This window comes from Rousettus aegyptiacus, unplaced genomic scaffold (genome assembly GCF_014176215.1).
Source record: "Rousettus aegyptiacus isolate mRouAeg1 unplaced genomic scaffold, mRouAeg1.p scaffold_m13_p_6, whole genome shotgun sequence".
NCBI lineage: Eukaryota > Metazoa > Chordata > Mammalia > Chiroptera > Pteropodidae > Rousettus > Rousettus aegyptiacus.
In genome coordinates, this window is record NW_023416309.1 from 112,080,559 (window position 1) to 112,102,155 (window position 21,597).

The window sequence follows — 21,597 nt, forward strand, 5'->3', positions numbered from 1 at the left end:
AGAATCTGCGGGCAGTTGGAAAGCCCGCGAAACGCTCTTTCTGGCTGGGCGCTCTTGGGCAGGCGGAAGAGGAGGTGCTCCCCTCTGGGCTCCGCCTTCTTTTCTATGTCAGTCTTTCGGTTCCGTGCAGCTTTACAGCTCGGACCTCAGGTCTGCATCTGTCAGAAGGAGTTCCCATTCCTTTATTTGCCTCTCTGTGTCTCTAGCTGCCTTAGGTCCCTTTTCGGAATTTCCCACTTTTTCGCTGGGTTCCGGTTTCAGTCCCCCCTCGTCGGCCCCCGCGGGCTCGGCCCCTCTCCCATCCTGGGGAGGCGAAGGAGGCCTCGCGCCACGCCTGCGCGTGCCGGGCCGCCGGGGACTACACTTCCCAGCGGGCTGAGCGGCCGTCGCCGCGGCTGCGGTCAGGTGACCGAGTCGCCTGACCTGCGTTGAGTCAGGGCCCGGCGGGCGGGCGGGGCCGTGCCGGCCGCTGCTCCTCGCCCTTGGTCCCTAATCCCCTCGTGGGCTCCTCAACCTGGGACAGCAACGTTCTTGGCACGTCTCTGGGTGTTGGGCGCTTCCCTGCTCGGATCGTATCTTAGGAATGTCCTGACCGTGCCCGCGGGGAGAACTTCACCCTAAGCCCGGGATTCGGACACAAGAACTGCAAGTTGACAGCTTGGCTGCCCTGCTCCTGGATCTGCGTCCTCTCACCATCTCATCTCTTTCCCCAGGATTGTCAGTGGGTTGGCCCCGAGGAGAGCTGACTACCCTGGGCTGCGGCTGATCTCCAGCAGAGTTGAGCCAAAATGTCCCCGGAGTCTAAAAAGCTTTTCAACATCATTATTTTAGGAATTGCCTTTATGTTTATGTTCACCGCCTTTCAAACTTGTGGAAATGTGGCGGTGAGTTGGGGTCTGTTGTCGCTCCTTCGAAGTGCCTACCTTAATGCAGCCCAAAAATGATAATAAACGTTAATTATATCTAACAGCGCGCTTAAATTGCGCCCTTTATTTTCCCACGTCGCTTCCTCGTTTTTTATGATTGTTCGATTTCATGTATCAGACGTTTCTTAATATACGGGCTTTGAAACATTGCTGCTTATTTCTGATTAGGGTTCGTATGTTGACCTAGTTATTTTATATTTTATGTGTTAAGGTCCACATTGTACTTGGAGAGTTAAAGAAATAAAACCTAAGGCGTAGTTTTAGCAAGTACCCCTTCCCCGCCTCCGACTTCCCTGTCATTGGTTTGTCTTCTCCCGTTTTACAATCCTTTTTCTTTTATAGTCGAATTTAGTATTAAGTATTGAGCGTCTTGAATTTTTACTTTATTCTTAGCACTTGGAGACTTTTCAGGGGGAGGGAGATTGCAAAACGTTTCATTTTGTTGATTAGTTTTATCTTCCACACAGCAAACTGTCATCAGGAGCTTAAATAGCACAGATTTTCATGGCAGTGGATATACCAGGTATTGTACTGTTTAGTTTTACTTTATACATTAAAGTGGTTGCTTAAATCCCATCAAAATCATCGGCAATAAAATACTGTGATTGAATTAGTAGTGATTGCTGTTTTTCTTCTCTGTATCTAGACTGGGAGACATAATAGTTTAAAGGTGATGAGTTTAGGTTTCATGTAGAATTGGCACTGGGTTTGAAATCCTGGCTTCACAACTTAATTGCATTATCAGAGGCAAATTGCTTCTGTGAGCTCAGTTTCCCTGCTCAGATAAGGCACAGTACCTGGCATTTAATAAGCCCCCGAGTATTGTCATATTTTATCTTCCCAATCTTAAACAGAGCATATTTTATTTTATTCCCGAAACATTTGGTCTTCCTGTTTTTGTAATTTCACAATGATTAATATATTGTCACCAGGAGCTTTTAGATTTTTTTTAGGGTGTTTAGTCCCAATTTTGCACAGTGGAGAAACCGAAGTGCAAAGACCTTTGTAAGTCACTAGTACACTGTGACTAGAACTGGGAATGTAATATGTACGTGTGTCTGAGCACAAATAGGTTTCTAAATTTCTCCACAGTGAGTTATTAGATTGCGGCCAATACCTGTCCCGGGTGTCAGTCCCTCCCACCCCCACCGGCCAAAGTCTTTTTTGGTTCTTTGTTACCTGTCCTAAGCCTGACCTTGTATATGATATCTGAGAGCGAAGGGATGTTAATGGCCCTTTTTCTAAATGATTAATAATACTGTAATTTTTTGTTCTGCTTTCTTTTCATGTTCTAAAGAGCAAATGGAAGAACATTTGGTATTTGAGACATTTATAAAAGCTGAAGAGTAATTTACTTTGGCTTTATAAGTAGTAAATGCATTCAGATCCTTCAAAATGGTTTTAGTCACACTTTGTCACAAGACATGTACTAGGTAGGGCTGGGTCTGTAGTAGCTTAATATCCAATGAGACCACCAGGTTGAGTTAAATAAATTCTGGCTGAAACAAGTTATAACTCTGTGCTTGTTATTTATAGTAGCGAAGTCGCCATCCAGTTGCCAGGAGTCGTAGGCTAAGTTTGTAGAGCAGACTGGTTGACTAATCTGGGAGTCACATTACGGGGTATGAAATCCCGGCTCCCCCATTCACCAGCTAGCCAGCTGAACTTTTGGCAGGTTAGTTAGCCCCTCTACGTTTCAGTTTTTTCTTTTCTGTAAAGTGAGGATAATAACAGTGTCTTCTCCACAGAGCTGTTAGGATTTAAAAAGGAAATATGTATAAAGTACTTGGCACAGCTCCTGTTACATGTTATATGTTAGCTGTTATGATAATTTACCAGTACCTAAAAAACCTTATTGTCCAAGGCAACTGAAAGAAACATTTAATGAGACTTCAATATTTATACAAATAAAAACTTTAATATGTCATTCAGTTTAAGGGTATAACTCATAAATTCTGACTAAAGAATATGAACGCTTATTGCAAAAAAAAATCTGTAGACTAAGTAGATGTGAAAAACTGAACTTTTGAGAGTGCTTTCACGAGTTCTGTTTTTGTGTGTGTTATGTGTACAGCATGGCGATTATTTATGGAGTGTTCTCCGCTTCAAATCTCATTACGCCATCCGTGGTTGCTATCGTAGGACCTCAGCTCTCGATGTTTGCCAGTGGCTTGTTTTACAGGTGAGTAGTGTAGTTTTCTTTCACACATTTACTTAGAACGCCATCAGCATCTTTCAGGCACCTAGTAACCTAACGGGCGCTTGTCCACTTGTATCGAGTAGAATATGGGCGATATTTTGGGATTTGGCTGCCGACTTGATGCTCAGGGATACCATATAGTTTTAGTGTGGTGAGCTGTGTGTATATTTGTTTTTGTTTTCTTATTGATAAAAATAGTATCCCAGAATGTTTTTCCATGAGAATTGAAAGGAACTTCCTCCGAAATAATCTTATTTTATATCAAGTCAACTGACAGCAATTCAGATGAAATAACTGAGCTTTTCCTCTGGGCTCTGGAACCACAGTCCCGTCATGTGCTGAGCAGTTGGCAAAGGCCAGTTGCAAACCCTCATTCAGTGTCGTTGGTTTTACAAATTTGAAATAATAAATTGAGAAATGAGTAGGTCATGTTTGTTTGTTTTCAACACTAGAGAAGTCCTTCACAGGTTGAATTTTAAAAGAGAATCCTCAGAATTGATTCCTAGAAGGCATAATCGGCATTCTGTTTCAGGTATCGTTTGACTATAATACGTTGACCTGTTATATTTTAGCATGTACATTGCCGTTTTTATCCAGCCTTTCCCATGGGCCTTCTACACAGCCTCCGTTTTCATTGGAATTGCAGCTGCCGGTAAGCACTTCGATGTTCATTTTCTTCACTTCCTGGGGCTTGTCTAAGAGTATCGCTGACGTGTTCCGTACGCGAAGCTGACGATTCCGTTCCCCTGCTCACCTTCGGGTTTGCATTTTAGTACTTTGGACAGCACAAGGAAACTGCCTGACGGTGAATTCAGACGAGCACACTATTGGGAGAAACAGTGGAATTTTCTGGGCACTCTTACAATCCAGGTAATGATCCTTTTGGAGCCCAATCTTTATTTATTTTTTGTTTTTTATTGAGAACTCAGATCTTCTATGTTACATGATTGAAGTTCCTAGCTGCATATGATATAGGTTTAAAATTTCATAGAATTACTTAAAATGCATGGATCTGCCTCAAATGCATTAGAACTTATGATTAGTAAATAGAAAATAGTATTAACTACAGTATATTTAGCATTGACTATACTTCAGGGACCACTGGGTTCATTACTTAATTTCAGTAATTTTCACAAATTTATGAGATGAGAAAAGCCACAGATGAGAAAGCAGAGGCTTAAAAGTTAAGTAACTGATTGGATTTAAACCATCATCGTCTGGATCCCAGAGGCCACATCCTTCTGACCTACCTGCACTACCTGGTAGCTATTTATTTATATATAACAGTGAGATTAACTCTGTCAACAGCGAACAATAGAGCATGTTATGTATTTTCTAAGTAAAAACCAACATCATCCTGTCATGAAATTCGTCCTGAGGATCTGCCCTCAGGGATCCTGTCTAAACCTTTGGCATTGATAAGGCTTAACAAATGCAAATGTTTAGTTTTAAGGGGTTGCATATTAAGAAACCTGGACCATAGGTAAATGATTCTTCTCTAGGAAAGTGTGCAAAATAAAATATCTGATTAGCTGCAGGTGACTAAACCATGGACTTTTTTTTTTTTTAAGATTTTTTTTAAAATATAGGATCTTAGAATTAACATAAGCTTGTTTCTCAGGAGTCATTTCCAGAGTTCCAATAATAAATCACATGCTCAGAGTGAGTCAAGACTTCTTTGAAGGGCGGTTCTGAATCAGGTTACTGTCACGTGAAGGGAGACTGAACTCCATCTGGGTCAGTTAAGGTTTTAGAAAGAGTCAGGGTGCAGCTGTTGCTTTTAAATGATTTAGGGTGGGTTAGTACTTTTGAAATTATATGTGCCTCCATCTTTCTCTCTTTTCAACAAGTAATGGAAAAATTGTTTAAAAACTAAATATGAAAATAATTTCCCAACAGTCTCTTCTTCCTTTTCCCCACAGCTTGTTCTTTGGAAATCTCTACATATATTTTGCGTGGCAAGGGAAAACTCAAATATCAGGTTTGTTTTATTTATTTTGCTTTATTCAGATATGTGCAAAGCATAACAGCAGTTCTACAAAAATACCCATTATCGCTTTGTTGAGATGGTTCTGATGAACTTTGGTATTTAACGTTCTCAGATTTTAGTAACTCTTCCCTCTGGATTATATTATTAAGCTAAGATTAGAGTTATTGACTGAGCTTCAAGTAGCATCTCGAGATGCGGGAGGTGGTTTTGCTGTGAATGAGATACACGTGAGTTGTCAGGCTTTTGAACTCGATTGTTTTGTTTGTGTGCTGCTTTGATTAAAAGAATATGATTAAGTTCTTGTGTTTTTCTCTTGGCTCATTGGTATTTCTCTAACCCGAAGACAGGTGGAGATACTCTGTTTATCTCCTGTCCTAGGTTTTTACTGATACAATAAAGTGAAAATTGAATGAAGCGTTTTGACGGTTATCAGCAAACATCGTGCTAACTCTGCAGTTGTTTGTGCGGTCAGTGTTATCTTCCTCTCTCCCCAGAGAGCGACCGAAGAACAGTGTTTATTGCCCTGACGGTGATTAGCCTCGTGGGGACAGTTCTTTTCTTTCTCATTCGGAAACCGGATCCTGAAACCGTCCTGGGAGAAGATGAGTCTTCTGATGACCAGGACCTAGATGTCAGCGAGTAAGACATGGGAAACGGGTCCTTTTTATTCGAAAGTGTATTTAGAGTAGATGCAGTCTAGAGATTACCGATCTTGTTATAGCCCTAACCGCTGCCCGATATTGGCCAGACATAAGGGTAAAGTTTTGACATAAGGGAGAGGTGATAAAAGGGAGCTGGGGGCGGTGGAGGTAGACGGAAGCGGGGCAGGTAGCCATGGGGGGGCATACCTGCAGGACCTGGGGGCGGGGCTTATTAGAATTCGTGGACTAGGATGGCTTCCTGTGATATCTCACGGAACTGAGTTGGGAGCGATGTGCGTGTGAGTGCTAGCTGAATCCACTGTATTTTAACAGTCTGTAGAGGATAAATCAGTTCCTCCTTGTTTGGGGCCTGAAGTGTAAAATATTAGGATCCTACATCCAGTCCTATCTAAGTACAAGACGAGGAGGCTGCTGTCAGCGAGGTGGAGTCTAAATAGTACTTGTTCCCAGGGAGGGCACGGGTTTTCATGGTGAGGAAGAATGTTTTCCTGTTGTTAGGACATAACTTCCTTTTTTGTGTGTGAGTAATTTATGGGAGTCAAGTAGATCTCTGGTAGATTTGTTTGTTTCTTTTGGTAAACAACGTCATTTAAACATAAAGGAGAAGTAGGTATGACCCGATTGGCTGGTAGTCTAAGAAATGTAATTTTTAAAAAACTTCCTTACCATAATCATAATAAGCAACTATGCTTAAATTAATTCTCACAAGTAAGGGGTAATGTCCCTACTCTGCAAATGAGGCAATGAAACTTAGAGAAATAAAATAATTCATCTAAAACCATGCAATTAATAAGTGACAAAGCAGGCCTCAGACTCCAAAGCCCACATTTTAAACCGAAAGACAATACCGCGCCCAACTCTGGACCGCAGGCGATGGTATCGCTCACAAAGAGTTTTAACACTGGAGAATTTACTCTTTACATGATGGGAGCGGTGGAAAAGTGAGTCGTCACCAATGGTTTTGTCAGGGCGAAAGTAGCAGGGCAGAGATTTCTGTGCCTCCTGAGCAGCCATATCTGAAAAAGGCCTGAAGGTGCGCGACAGATTTTGTGTGAAAGAATCGTGCCCCCTTGTTAACAGAGTCACCACACGGCACTTTAACCTCAGCCCCTGAAGCCAGGACAGGGGTCCTGACGGGACACCTGGGAGCAAGGGTCATTCGAAGGGCACTAGAAATATTTGCCAGGCCACACAGGGTGGCAGCACTTTTACAAATGCCAATGAAAATGCGGTAGTATTTTTGTTCTCTCTTTAATTTTCGGGGGAAAAACCTTTTTTTTTCTTTCTATTTTATCAGGCCTGCCCAGAACAACATGACAAAGGCAATAGATGCGTTTAGTAAGTATTTTCTCTATCTGACGTGCAGGGTCAGCTGGAGCGTTTGCCTTTCCGCCTGGCCCAGTGGCTGTGGAGTGACGATACCCCAGTATTGTTGTTTGTCCGGGCCTGCTGCTCTGAGCTACGGGAGTCTTCTCAGTCATACCTCTGTAACACGGGCATGTGAGGGCGGGCGTGACCCAGCGCTGCGGGGCGGCCACGTGAGGGAGGCGGGAGGGGGCTGCAGGGGACTCGAGAGTTGAGCGTTTACTTGAGAAGGCGACGACACACAGACTGTTTCTTCATCGCTCACGGGTCCCCAGAACAGAGCGGGAGTTTGTGGGGACAGTTGTGCTCGTCTGTCGACGGTTCTTCCTGGCTAAGGCTTTTGATGTGTTTTACTTTATTTTATTCTCACGACAATTCTTTGAGTATCACATAACACGTATGATGTAACCTGTAGCTGTAAGCTGTCATTATCTCCATTTTATCGAAAAAGCTGAAATGTAGAGGAATTGTTTACCCAGAGCCAAATAGCCAGCACTGACTGAGCTGGGATTCCATCCCAAATTGTGGACAGAGCCAGCGAGTCCCATAATGACCATCTTGGGGTTCCTTCACAAACAGGAGACCACGGCTTTGATTCTGAGGGGGCTGGACACGAGTCAGGTCTTTGCTTCTGCCTACAGCTCTCAGCCTCTTTGTCGCCCTAGGGGGAGAGTCTGACTGAAGTAGTTGCTGGCTCGCAGGGAGCCGCCTGTTGGGGCCACAGCCTCTCAGCGAAGCCCCTGGAGGCCGCTGGGTCGTGTGGTCGCGTACTTCCAGCTAGCCCGTCAGCCGTTTGGGGCTAGGGTGCGCATTCCTGATCTCATCAGCTGTGGCCTGGGTCGGATGACACAAAGCACACCAACTGTAGCCAGGAATTCCTGTGGCCTCTTGTTTTCCCCCACTTTTTTAATTTTTAGTTTTTGATTACAGTTGATATTCAGTATTACATTATTTTCAGGTATACAGCATGATGTTTAGACATTTGTGTAATTTGCAAAGTGACCCCCTGATAGAGCCAGTAGTGACCTGGCACCATACGTAGGTATTATAATATCGTTAACTACATTCTCTCTGCTGTACTTGACATCCTCGTGGCTATTTTATAACTATCAATTCTACTTCTTTTTTTTCTTCCATTTTTACTGAAATGTAATAGACAGTTAGTTGCACGTATTTACATTGTACAATTCAATGAGTTTTTCAGTCATAGTTTGCATACAATAACATACTGGTTTCAGTTGTACAGTGTAGTGATCAGAGATCCACATAACTCGCAAAGTGATCACCCCACTAAATCTAGTGCCCTCTTCGCCCTCACGTATTTATTAGAACATTATTAACCACCTTCCCCATGCTACTCTCTACACCTCCATGTCTGTTCTGCAACTATCCATTTGTACCTCTCAATCCCTCTGCCTCTTTTTTTTGGTCCCCAAACCCCCTCCCATCTAGAATCCCTCTAAATATTCTCTGTACCTGTGAGTTTATTTCCACTTTTGTTGTTGTCATTGATTTTGTTCTTTAGATTCCACATGTACATGAAATCACGCGGGATTTGTCTTTCTCTATCCGACCCATTCCATTCAGCGCAAGACCCTCTAGAGCCATCAAAGCGATGTCTGTTTCCATCCCCCCCTTCGGTCTGCGTCTTTTAATCTGAATGAGTCTCTCGTAGGCAGCATATGTAGGGGTCTTGTTTTCTTATTCATTCAGCCACTCTATCTTTTGGTCGGAGCACTTAATTCTTTTTAATTTGAGGTACTCGTTGATAAGAATGTAGTTATTGTCATTCTTTATTCCTGTTTTTGATATATGTTTTTTCTTCTTAAAGTAGTCCCTCCAACATTTCCTGTAATATTGGCTTGGTGTTGATAAATCTCTTTAGCTTATTTTTGTCTGGGAAGCTCTTTATCTATCCTTCGACTCTAAATGTTAGCTTTGCTGGATAAAGTATTCTTGGTTGTTCCTGTAGGCTTTTTTTTAGGAAGGGCCTGTGGGTGTGGTCGTTTGAGCTTCGCATACATGGCCTATCACTGTTAAGGCTGTTAGTCAGGTTTTTATTATGTGCACTTCTTACATCTCAGGAATACATTCATAATTATAAATTGGGCTACACCTTACCATTTAAAAGGATGTAGCACAAATGTCCCCCAGCAAGGCGGCAGGTCACCGCAGTCAAAGGTCTAGCTTTCCACTTTGCAGGTCTAGAAATGTATTTGTCAGAAGTCCCTAGAAGGATAAGACTCAAGCTAAACAAACTCGCAGAAATTGCAGTGTAGCCATTTATGACGGCATTTAACATTTTTTAAGCCCTTTCATGGACATTGCCTTCGTCTTACTGAGGGCCTGGAAAGCCACATTGGTTTATTTGGTGAGCACGGAGTCAGGAAAAGGGAGGCTGAGGACCTTCGGGCTGACGGGGTGGTTCGTGCAGCCTCCCTGCGGCATTGCTGGACCCCGCGTTCTGGCCGGCTATCGCTCTTAACCAGATGCCCTTCCGAGGCGGTTACACAGACTTTGCCTCAAATTCTCTGTAAAGTGAGAAAAAGGAGGCACGAACGATGAGGGCCACGTGCCTTTCATTGCGGAGCTTGGTGGTTGCTCCGTAGGGTTCAGGAGCAGTAGGTGTTGGACTGTCAGGTGTGGCTGGGGAGAGAGAAGGCAGCAGCCAGGAAAGGTCGGGCACGTGAGGTGCTGTAGGGAAGCAGGCGATGGTTCCTGGGCACCTGGGGAGCGATGTGCGGTTGTGGGGTGGCCGGAAGCCACAGGCGCAGAGGGACAGGAAGAAGAATGTCCCGACTTCACGTAATTCGTCTGTGAGCCAGTGTTTCGCTTACTGTTTGTTCCCGACGGTCCTTCGGTTGCTGCTGTGACGGGTGTTGTACAGAAAAGGTTCTGGCTTATATGAAAAGCACTGAGTTCCTCAACTGATTGTACGTGTTTAATGCAATTCTAGAAAATTTCAGTGAATTTTTAAAAAATTTGTTTTTTGGTCTTGATAAAATGGTCCTATAATCCATCTGAATGAATAAATGTCTGAAAAAAAAAAAAGAATTACTGTCTGAGAATAGATAATTTTTAAAGAGGAGAAGAAGGACTTTCCCGAATAAATATTAAAACCTATTGTGAATTTATTTGAAAACATTAGAATAGAAAGGGCAGGAGAACCAAGTCTAAGTCAGGTCCACGTCCATATGGAAATATGGAATAAAATATAAGAATTCTTAAATAAGCAAAGTTAGATGGCTGACTACATAGAAAAATATATAGATTCGTACTTCCTGTCTTATACTAAAATTCCAGGTGGATTAAATGTAAAAATGAAACCGTAAAGGTAATCAAAGAAATTAATTGGGTAGAGAAAAGCCTGTCAAACAAATTCTTTGGTTTATATTTCAGGTAACCAAGTTCTTTGGTTACCTAAAATATAAAATTTCAGTCTCTCAGAACAATCCACTGAAGTTAAGATGGCAAGGAAATATTTTCAGTATGTGATAAAGAGCTGTTATAAACCAATACGAAAAGCACAAACACTTCTATAGAAAGTAGACATTTTATAAATATTATAAACATTATTATAGTGTAAGTATAAGAAATGCAAATTAAAGGTTTCTATCAAATTTTAAAAGATAAAAATGATTCTCAGTATTGTGGAGGGTAGGTATTTACACACATAAGACCACACCGCTGATAAGACTACAGCACTGTATTACTTTCTGAAGGATGGTCATCAGTATTAAAAGCCTTAAAACGTTTATACCTTTGCCCCTGCGATTCCACTAATAGGATTATCCTCAGGAAATAATTAAGAATCTTTGTCAAGTTTTGACTACTAAGATGTGGGTATTAGTGAGAAACTGGAAGTAATTTAAACGTTTAACTGCAAGGCATTAGTACATCTATACAATAGATTATCTAGCCATTAAAGTGATCACTAGGAATGTTAGAAAATATTCGCTCTATTATGTGAAAACAAATTATAAAATAGTATACACATAGTGGAATCTGTTTTTCTTTTTAAAAAGCATAGAAAGTCTAGAAGGAGACCCATTAAGGTGTTAGATTATGTGTTTTTTCCCATACTGGGATAGCTTTATTGGGATAGAATTCACATACTATGCAGTTCACCCCTTTACTGGGTACAGTTCAGTGGTTTTTATTATATTCGCAGAGTCGTGCAGTTGTCACCACAACCAACTTCAGAGCCTGTTCATCTCCCCGCAAAGAATCCCTGTGTCCCTTAGCAGTCACTTCCCGCTCTCCCCTCAACCCCCGTCCCCAGCTCTAGACATCCACGAATCTGTTTTATAACTAGATTTGCCTGTCCTGGACGTTTCTCGTAAATGGAATCGTACAACACGTGGTCTTTTGCCACGGCCTCCTTTTACCCAGCATCACGGTCTCAGAGTTCATGCCGTAGCATGCCATCGAGTTCCCGTGGTTTCTGGTTTTTAGGTCTCATGAGTAATGCTGCTGTGAATGTTCGTTTACAAGTTCTTATAGAGACGTGTTTTCAGCTCTCTTGGATATACACCCAGGAGTAGTGGGGTTGCTGGGTCACGTGGATCTCTGCGTTTCGCCCTTCGGGAAGCGACCAGATTGTTTCCGAAGGGGCCGTCCTGTGTCGCGGTCCCACCAGCAGTGTGCGCGGGTTCCAGTTGCGTCATGCTCTTGAGTTACCATCCGCCCGTCTGGGCATCGCCATCCTAGTAGGTGTGAGGTGATGTCTGTGGTTTCGATTTGCATTTCCCCAATGGCTAACGGCGTTGAACATATTTTCGTATGCTTATAAACCATTTGCATCTGTCTCTCTCTTTAGAGAAACGTTTACTCAAATCTTTGCCCATTTTTCACTTGGGTTGTTTATCTTTTTATTATTAAATTGTATTTGTCTTTTTGTTACTGAATTGTTATTGAATTATAGGAGTTCTTTATATATTCCCAATAAAAGTCACATACATATTATTTGCAAATATTTCCACCCCTTATTTGGGTTGACTTTTCATTTTCTTGATGGTAACTGTAGAAGCACAAAGGTTTTTAATTTTCGATGAGGTTTAATTTTTTTGTTGTTGCTTGTGCTTTTGGTGTCCTAAGAAGGCTACGCCCAGGTCACGAAGATTTGCCGCCATATTTTCTTCTAGGAAAGGGTTCCCCAACCCCCGGGCCACGGACCATACTGGTCCGTTAGGAACCAGGCCGCACAGCTTGAGGTGAGCAGCGGGCAAGCTGGCGAGCTTCGTCTGTATCTGCAGCCGCTCCCCAGCGCCAGCATCACCGCCTCGGCCCCGCCTCAGGTCACCAGGCGTTAGATTCTCGTAGGAGCACCGGTGAACACCGGTGGAAACCGCTGTTCTAGGATTTTAGTTTTAGCTCTTACATTGAGGTCTGTGATTCATTTGGAGTTACTTTTATCTGTGTTGTGAGGTAGGAGTTCAACTTCATTCTTTTACATGTGGACATCCAGTTGTCCCAGCTCCATTTGTTGAAAAGACTATTTTTACCCCCATTGAATTGTGATAGCATTCTTGCTGAAAACCAACTGACTGTAAATATAAGAATTTATTTCTAGATATATGTTTATCCTTAGTGCAGTACCTTGCCGTGTCGATATTGTTAGTTTGAAATTGGAAGGTGTGAGTCCTTCAACTTTGTTCTTTTTTCCAGATTGTTTTGGCTATTGTGGGTTGCTTGATTTTCCATATGAATTTTAGGATCAGGTTGTTGCTTTCTGCAAACATTGTGGTATATGTGTGTATGTGTTTTAAATAGACTTCATTTTCTAAAGCAGTTTTAGGTTCATAGCAAAATTGAGAGGAAGGTACAGAGGTTTCTCGTTTAGACCCGCCACACCCAGAGCAGTATGTTTGTTACACTGATCGCCAGCCCCGTCATTATCACCTGGAGTCTGCAGTATGCGTTATGGCTCACTCTTGTGTTATACATCTTATGGGTTTGGACAAATGACATGGATCCACCATTACAGTATTAGGTTATGTTTTAAAATTTATTTTTGTTAGCTAAATCTTCTGATTATTCCAAAATAAACATGCTTGGCTAATGTAACTCTTTAATTAAAATATTGTTTTAAACTTTGTACTGATTATGTATTTTTTTCCTTGAAGTTCATGAAAGTGATTGCTAGAAATATTGTATTTAGCATGGCTGTATTTCAGTGAAAATAGAGAAAAAAGTATCCTCTTTTGCACATGGAGAGATTTAGAACAGAGGTTTGGTCACTTACGTCCGTTTCATAGCCCGCAGTTGAATAAGAACTAAAATCTGGATCCAGTCACCGTTAGTTTAGGATACTAGATTAGTGACCTTAAATTATGCAATGTCAGCACGTTCAGAAAGACAGTTAAAGTACGCAGTTTTTAGAAATACATTTTCCATCGCAGATTTGAACTAAATTGAGCAGCAAACAAACAAACCTTAAAGCGATGGTAAACAAACATGCAGGAGTAAAGTTTTAGTCCGCAGCTCCAGAGCGAGACTCTCAGGAGGTGACATGCCAGCTGCTCTGTGTGCAGAAGGGTCCCGATGATTCTGAGTCCAGTCTTAAAGCAACGCGGTGATAATTCCTGAGGGAACTTTGCACTTTGCCAACTATTGACTCCCTTAATCAAATCTTGAAATGTTTTGCTCTTTTGTTTGATTCTATTTCTTTTCTCCATTTCATGTTTGTTTAATCAGAGCTAGAGAACATGTTGGAGAAAACATGACTCTTGAATGTATTTAAGCAGTAGAAATAAACATTTTATTTATAGAGCAGATTTAGTTCATACTTTAAGCATTTTAATCTGAATCATTAATCTCTGTCCCAGTGTATTTATTTACTGGCATTATTGACGAAGGGCTGTTTTGGTTGGATAATGTTTTAGAATTTTTGCTGGATTAATTAAAATCTAGTAAAGTATTCCTAATTTTTTTTTTTTTTTTACAGAAAAGTCTCTTAAGTTATGCGTCACCAAGGAGATGCTCCTTCTTAGTATTACAACTGCTTACACAGGTAATGTGGTTGACTACTGGTTTGGTTTTCTGTAGGTGCATGACAATAAGGGCCCCCACACTGCACCCCTTGGTTATTTCTCACAGTTCTGTGTATCGACTAGGCTCAGCTGAATGGTGTTTCTGATGGTCTCAGTGGGGGACTATTGTGGGCTCTGAGGGCCTCTGGGGCCGGAATTTCCAAAATCATTTCCTTAGCACGTGTGCTGGGGTCAGATGCCAGGCTGGGTCTCTATCTCCCCAGGTCATCTTGGCCCAGCTGCTGGACGCCCTCCCACGTAATTTCCCCTCCCCACCCAGCAGGACAGCCAGACGTCTTAGTGGCTGTGGGCTCGGGAGAAGGGCAAAAGGAGAAACAAGCAGATCTTAAACCTTAGCCTGGCACTGGCTCAGCGTGACTTCCCCTGCATTTCGTGGTGGCATCTATCTAGGGGCCAGCCCAAATTCAGGGTGGGAGGGTTCTGCACAGGAGCTTATGATTTTAGGGAAAAGTGGAGCACTGTGGAAAATAACCATGAGTAAATCTTTGTAATTTTTGTATGGGCTAAGATAATTTCTAATGAAAAAGGAATGAGCTCTGTGCCTTACCGCTGGTCATGTGATTGGTGTGTGATGGAGCACCTTAGGTCTGAAGAATGAGGAGGGAATCTGTTCCCTCTGAAAAAGCGCTGTAATGTGCCAATCATTACTTTTGTCTCTGTAGGCCTCATAGGCATAAACTCCTTTTTAGGAGAAGTAGAATAAATAGTAAACATCTTTTTTTTTTTTTTTTTAATTTTCATAATTTATTTGAGCCAAACTGACAAAATATGCCAGGGAGCAAGATTTCAAATGCTCCTATTAAACATTAAAAATTCGGTTAAGGTTTCTGGCATTAAGGAATCAGGTCTTATACTGATTTGCCCTAATTTTTACCCTAAGTTTTTAAATTTCTTTTCTTGGGTAAAAGGGCTTAATTAAAATGTTATCGTGCCTTTAAGCTAAAGGCACGATAGTATGTACATACTGGTTTTCCAAACATACGTTCCTAGTCCATTTGAAAGCTATTAACAATAATGAACACTTTCTTATTCATCATGATTGATTTATGTTAATTATTATGTCTATCCTGTCTATACAGAGTGACCATTTTTAACATAAGGATGTCTTTGCTTATTTAAGTTGTATATTTTTATCTGAAATATGCAATAACTGCCGTCTTGTGGCTAATTTCATTTCATCAGTTATGCAGTGTAAACTTACACTCTGCTTGGGAGTAACATTTCAGCCTGAGTGAATTTTGTTTTATATGTTTGTTTTTTATGTATATAGCTCAGATATTATTAGACAGGAAGAAAAACTAGGGAAGGGAGAATACGAATGCGTAATTCAGTCTGATTTTTTTCTGCAGGTCTGGAATTGACCTTCTTCTCGGGTGTATATGGGACCTGTATTGGTGCTGTAAATAAATTCGGAACAGAGGAGAAGAGCCTCATTGGACTCTCTGGCATTTTTATCGGCATTGGAGAAATTTTAGGTTGGTTTGAAAAAAAGTTTGTGCATTCGGTCCGTTTGTAGTGATAGAAGTTTTAAGGGGAACCACACAGTAAGTGGTCCCTCGTGTCTGGCCTCTTTCACTTAGCCGATATCGTTTCATTGTGTGGATAGACCCCACGTTATTCATTCACTGTTTGAGGGACGTTTGAGTTTTTGCGTTATGAATAGCGCCACTGTGCACACCTGTGTACAGTTTTTATGTGACCATCGGGTTTCCTTTCTCTTGGGTAGCTAGATGCCAAGGACGCGAATTGCTGGGTCACGTGATAATTCTGTGTTTGACTGGTTTTTGTCCTCATGGTGGGTCCTGTTTTCCTGCTTCCTGGCGGGCCTGGTAGTACTGCGGACACCAGCCGTCGTGACCTTCACCTTGTCGGGTGCTGGATGATTTTGTTGTCCTACACACATTCCTGAGCTTTGTTCTTGGACACAGTTCATTTACTTGGAAACAGTGAATCTTTCAGGTCGTCCTTCTAAAATTTGTCGGGCGGGACGGGAGCCGTGCTCAGACAGGGGCTGATTATTCCTCCCTCCTCAGGGAAGACCCTGCTGTGTGCACCCGGTGCCATGAACTGTCAGATTTCCAGTCTGGCTGGTGGTTCAGGCGCTATTGCCAGCCCAGGGCCGGGCACCGATACTGCTAACAGCTCGTTCCTGGACCTCTGCTAATTGATTCACGCTTCGTGCTGATCAGCACTCCACAGGTCTCCGGAATTGTCCCCCTGTGCAGCTCTCCTTTCTGGGAACTCCAGCTGCCGGGTCTCCCCAGACGCCCAGCTCTGTCTCCTCATGTCAGGAAGGCGTCGGGGCCCCCCTCGCCTTCTTGTCCCTCGCTGAGGCCCCTCCTTAGATGTCGCAGGGACAGCCGCCGGGCTCACCCCCTTCGCTTCCTGCCTCTCAGAGACCATGGCCCTCCGTTGCCTGACAAGCCCGTGTCCTCAAAACCATTGCTTCGTACTTTCTGTCCTTTTTTTTTAAGGCAGGGGCCGATCTAGCGATCTAGTCCCTGTCGCTCCATCTTCCCGAGAAATCTGTCTGACTTAAACTGTCTTCTGTTTTAATAGTTCTTTGTTATTTTGCATATTTGTGTGTGTGTGTGTTTATTAAATTAGCTATAGGTTTGTCCATTTGATTTGTTTTTCAGAAAATCGTGATTTTAATTTATTAACTCGATCTTGGATTTTTTTGTTCTCCGCTTGATTGATTTTACAGGTGGAAGCCTCTTTGGCCTGCTGAGCAAGAATAATCGTTTTGGTAGAAATCCAGTTGTGCTGTTGGGCATCGTGGTGCATTTTATAGCTTTTTATTTAATATTTCTCAACATGCCTGGGGACGCCCCTATCGCTCCCATTGAGGGAACCGATAGCAGAGCTTACATCAAACCCAGGTACAGTGACTGCCATTTTTCTAGTAATTTAAGGACGGGTGAGAGATAGGTTGGCTGGATATTCAAAATGGAGTAGCTCATTTTTTTTTTTTTTTTTTTTTATTTCTGAAAGTCTGCTATCTTTATAAGGCCATCTGCCAAGTGCGAATGGAGCCAGAATGAGTTTAAACAGGCAGCCGGAGAGAATCCCATTATTTCAGTAATTGTTGGTTTTAACCTTTCTTCCTATTAAATCTTTTTCTCGATCTATGGAGGAGCACAGAAATACCTGATTGGAGTTTTGTATCTCTGCTTTTGTGAGCAATGAAATCTCTAGGACTTAGAGCCTCAAGACAGAACGGCGAGTTGCAAGGGGCAGTGTGTCAGCCGGGCGGGCCGGCCAGGCCTGTCCCGGCCGTCACCATGAGTCTGGAGGATTTTGTTTTATTGCACTCAACTCTCAAATTCATTAGCGATGCGGGTGTTTCCGTCTGGGTCCACAGCCTGAGGGCCGCCCCGACGGTTACTCGCCCGGCGTTGGCGTTTGCGAGGCGGAGGGTGAGCGCCCCGCCAAGCAGAGGTTCTTGCTGTCCGTTCCAGTATTTATTCTTGTTTCGTAGCGTTGACAACTTGGAAGTGAAATGCTTTCGTGGGTGGGCTGCTTTTACATTCCAAATGGGCGCTAGCAAATGTTGTTCACACTCACTCCGAATGTATTTCCCGCAGCAAGGAGATCGCCATCCTCTGCAGCTTCCTGCTGGGGCTGGGAGACAGCTGCTTCAACACGCAGCTGCTCAGCGTCCTGGGGCTCCTCCACGCCGCCGACAGCGCGCCCGCCTTCGCCGTCTTTAAGTTCGTCCAGGTAGCGTCGTCTTCAGATCGCGGGGCCCTTTCTTCCTCAGTGCTTCATCCTTGATTTTGAACGTCCCTTAAATGAAAGGCAGGGGCCTCCTTGCAAAGGATTTGCAATGAGATTTGGACGCGGTGAGCAGCGTGACCCCGCCGCCCTCGTGTTAGAGTTTCCCCTCTGGCGTCCTGGGCTCCGATGAGGGGCGCCCTTCCCTGGGTGCCCGAGTCGAGTTCGTTGGTAGTGGTCACCGTGTATGCACATTGTTTTACGCCCGGTTCCCCACAATGTGCTATTTTAAATGACAGGTTGTGGCTTACTTGATTGTCACTAGCTCTCGACGGGACTTTATGCTGCGCGTTTGTCGTGCACGTGTGAGTGTGAGCTAGTGACACACGAGTGCCGTCTGGATGCAGAAAGAGCCGAGGGCACAGCCAGTCACGGCGCAGGGGGCTGACCGGGGAGCCTGGGCCACTGTGGGCACGTTGTGATTTGTCTTCTTTGTCCCCAGTCCATTTGTGCGGCCGTGGCGTTCTTCTACAGTAACTACCTTCTGCTCCACTGGCAACTCCTGGTCATGGTGATATTCGGGTTCTTCGGAACGATTTCGTTCTTCGCCGTGGAGTGGGAAGCCGCCGCCATGGTCGCCCGGGGCTCTGACTACCGAAGTATTTGATCCCGGACGCCGGCGCCTCGTCAGACAGCAGCTGAGTGGCAGGGCTCGGTCGGAGAAGCTGCCTTTCATTTTCACAGTATATGGGATGATATTCAGTATGGAAAAAATCAAAGAATGAAGAGTGCCGAGTCCGCTGGACTTGGTACTCACGTTTACAGACACGAGCTACTTAAAACAAGCAGAATAAGGGAAATGTGTTCTGTTGGTCGTAATCGTTCAAAGATACTTTTCAAATCATCTATCTCGAGTCCTTATAATCATGTTCTGGAATGTAAATGTTCTCCTCTCCCTCCTGTTTCTTTGAAGGATCTTCCCTCCATTCAAAACACTAGGCCATGCGTCACGTGAGGCTTCTTGCTGGGTATTGAGTACGTGTTACTATGTAATAATAGGGAGCATATGGCACTCCACATTATGTGTCTGGAAATGACATTTAAATAAATCATGAGATGCTGAAACAGATCTTATATTTTAAAAGATTTGCGCTTTATTTCTCTTTAAACGTATGGTTTGATAAGTTTTCTTACCTTGCAGTTCATAGCAAGGACTGACACATGAACTATTGTAAAACGACGTAAAAATGTCTTACGTCTTGAAAACGGGAATTTGTGAATGAGCAAAAAACACATTAAGAAAGCAAACATATTTATTTACTGGAGGAGGAATTTGCCTCGTAATTTTCCTAAAAGATGTGATGCAAAAAAAAAAAAAAAAAGAGCTCTGGCGGCAGGTGACGTCCTGCAGGTGACGCCATTGTGTACGCGTATCTGGGGACACGCTGTGACTTTGGGGCATGTCTCCATGGAAAGATTAACTTTCCGTCATAAGAGCTTGCTTAAAGAATTTTTAATTTAGAAACCATAAAATTCACCATCTTAGAACATATACTTTAGATTTTTTTAGTGTGTTCACAAATTCATACAGCTATCACCGTGATAATTCCAGAACATTTCCATCGCCCCCGAAAACCTCCCGTGCCCGTTAATGGCCACTCAGCTGCTGCCTTCTCTGTGGATTTGCCTGTTCTGGACATTTCTTATGAATGAGAGAGCCCATTTTTAAATGTGATTTTCAACTGTACAAATGAAGACATTTGGGGTGAAGTAAATTCAGCCAAGAGGACCAGCAATACTTGGTTTCCCATTATTTTTATAAAGAGTCTGCCGGAAAGTTAGAAGCTTCGCGGTTGGCTTACACATCTGAGGAAACAGTGGAGCGTGATTTTCAGACTCGACGCCAAGTGCAGGGAGTCGGAAAACCCCACGGGGCCAGAACCCTTACGGACGTTTCTGGACGTTTCGTTCGCGTGGAGCTGGAGCACCGGGCTCTTGTTCTGCTCTGTAACGTTTGGCTTTCTTTTTTTGAAGCTGTGATAAACTCGATTGGCTTAGTCGATCCTAAATATCAGTAACTTGCGAATGCTGTTACGGAAACAACACACGATTCGACCTCTTTAAGCTCATTATTGTTTGCCCCAGTATTAGTTTCCTATCATATTATATAACAAAGTAGCCCCAAAACTGATGTGCTTGAAATCGCACACATTTGTCGTCTCACACTTTCTGGTGGGTCAGGAATTGACGTGGCTGAGCTGGGTCTCCAGCTCAGGGTCTGTCACAGGCCTGTGGTCAGGCGGGTGGACCCACGTCTCAGCTCACTCAGGGGTCGTTGGCAGGAGTCGGCTCCTCGCAGGCTGTTGGGCTAAGGGTCTTAGTTTCTCGTGGCTGTTGGTGGAGGGCCACCCTCCGCTCCACGTTGCATGGAGCCGTCCTCTGGGGACCTCACAACATGGCAACTATCTTGATTAAAGAAAGCCAGTGAGAGTGCCACAGCCCTTTATAACAATCCCGAAAGTGAAAACCGTGGCTTCTGCTGCATTCTCTTTGTTAGATGCAAATCACAAGTTCCGGCCCACACCCAAGAGAGGAGATGGCAAGGGAGGGAGACCCCAGAGTCATAGATTCTTGGGACTGTCCAACACTGGCTGCTTACCTCACCAGGCCTAAACTGTGTTGCATTTACATGGGAACTGGGTCCACCACTGCCCAGCATCACGCATTCTCCCGGGCTCTTAGAGCTCCATTCGCTCATAGTGCATCTGCACAACTCGGCGGGCGCGAAGAGGTGAACAGCCCCCGTTAATGACGCTGAGTGCTTTCACTGGGAAGTGGTCGCACCTGATCGCCACTTGGAGGCTTCCTGGGAACTGTTCTCGAAAGGGAACCGGAGTGGAGCGCGGTGGCTCCTGGGCCGCCTGCCACGCCTGCGTGTGCTGTTGTTCACTCTCAGTTCTGTACTCACATTTTTGTTGTTTTGTTGTTTCTTTTTTTAAACTCGGTTTTTATGTCTCTAAATAGCGCTTCTCTTGGCGTACTCTTCAGATGACTGCTAACGTTGAGCTCATCTTTTAAATTCTCATGATTTGAGTTAAAAATGAAATGTGACAATGAAATAAAGAGTTTGATTTTTTATGTTTATCTTCCCCATGCTGTAAAAGAATCTTGCCGTCGTATCTGCAGGTGAGGAAAAAGTCTTGGCTTGGTGTGTGTGTGTGTGTGTGTGTGTGTGTGTGTGTAAATATGGGTATGCTGCTTTCTCATTGACAATTGCATATGGCATGAGATTCAGCTCAGACAAACCTTGAGCAACCTTTATCAAATCACAAATGTTTTCTCTGTGCCCCAATAGGAATTGTCCTTGTCTGTAGTGGTTACCATTTCAAACGCCCAGAGGGCTGCTACACCGCTGGGTAGTGCCTCCTAGATAATCTGACTGTGCCCAGAACTGTTCCAGAAAGGACCAACTGGGGGCTTTCCATGGTTCGCTTCCCAGGGTTCACTAACTTGAGCAGGGCCTTCCTTCCCTGGTTAGGAATCAATTAAAATGGGAGTGACCTTCCCTTAACTTTTGGAGACATTGTTAATAGCCCTCAATTACCTTTTAGCTGACCGAGGAGGTGTCTGCGCTGTGGCCAATTCTATTTGCTGTCCCTGGACCCTCGCTTCTGGAGAAGTCAAA

General features: G+C 43.6%; 1 protein-coding gene across 3 annotated transcripts; it reads left to right on the plus strand.

Annotated features, from left to right (window-relative positions):
* Positions 1–10: 10 nt before the first annotated feature.
* On the plus strand, positions 11–19,294 carry MFSD11 (major facilitator superfamily domain containing 11). Of its 3 annotated transcripts, none has more exons than XM_036222353.1 (14): positions 11–150; positions 714–884; positions 1,394–1,449; positions 3,001–3,108; positions 3,699–3,778; positions 3,900–3,996; positions 5,049–5,107; positions 5,611–5,755; positions 7,076–7,116; positions 14,090–14,155; positions 15,545–15,670; positions 16,903–17,077; positions 17,783–17,918; positions 18,415–19,294. In XM_036222353.1, exons 2-14 carry the CDS (start codon positions 789–791, stop codon positions 18,577–18,579), a joined length of 1,350 nt encoding a protein of 449 aa, XP_036078246.1. In that variant the 5' UTR covers positions 11–150; positions 714–788; the 3' UTR covers positions 18,580–19,294. The 3 variants fall into 3 exon arrangements, with proteins under 3 accessions (XP_036078246.1, XP_036078245.1, XP_036078247.1); XM_036222354.1 differs by lacking the exon at positions 11–150 and adding an exon at positions 459–534; XM_036222352.1 differs by lacking the exon at positions 11–150 and having other exon boundaries at positions 428–884.
* The last annotated feature ends 2,303 nt before the right edge of the window (positions 19,295–21,597 follow it).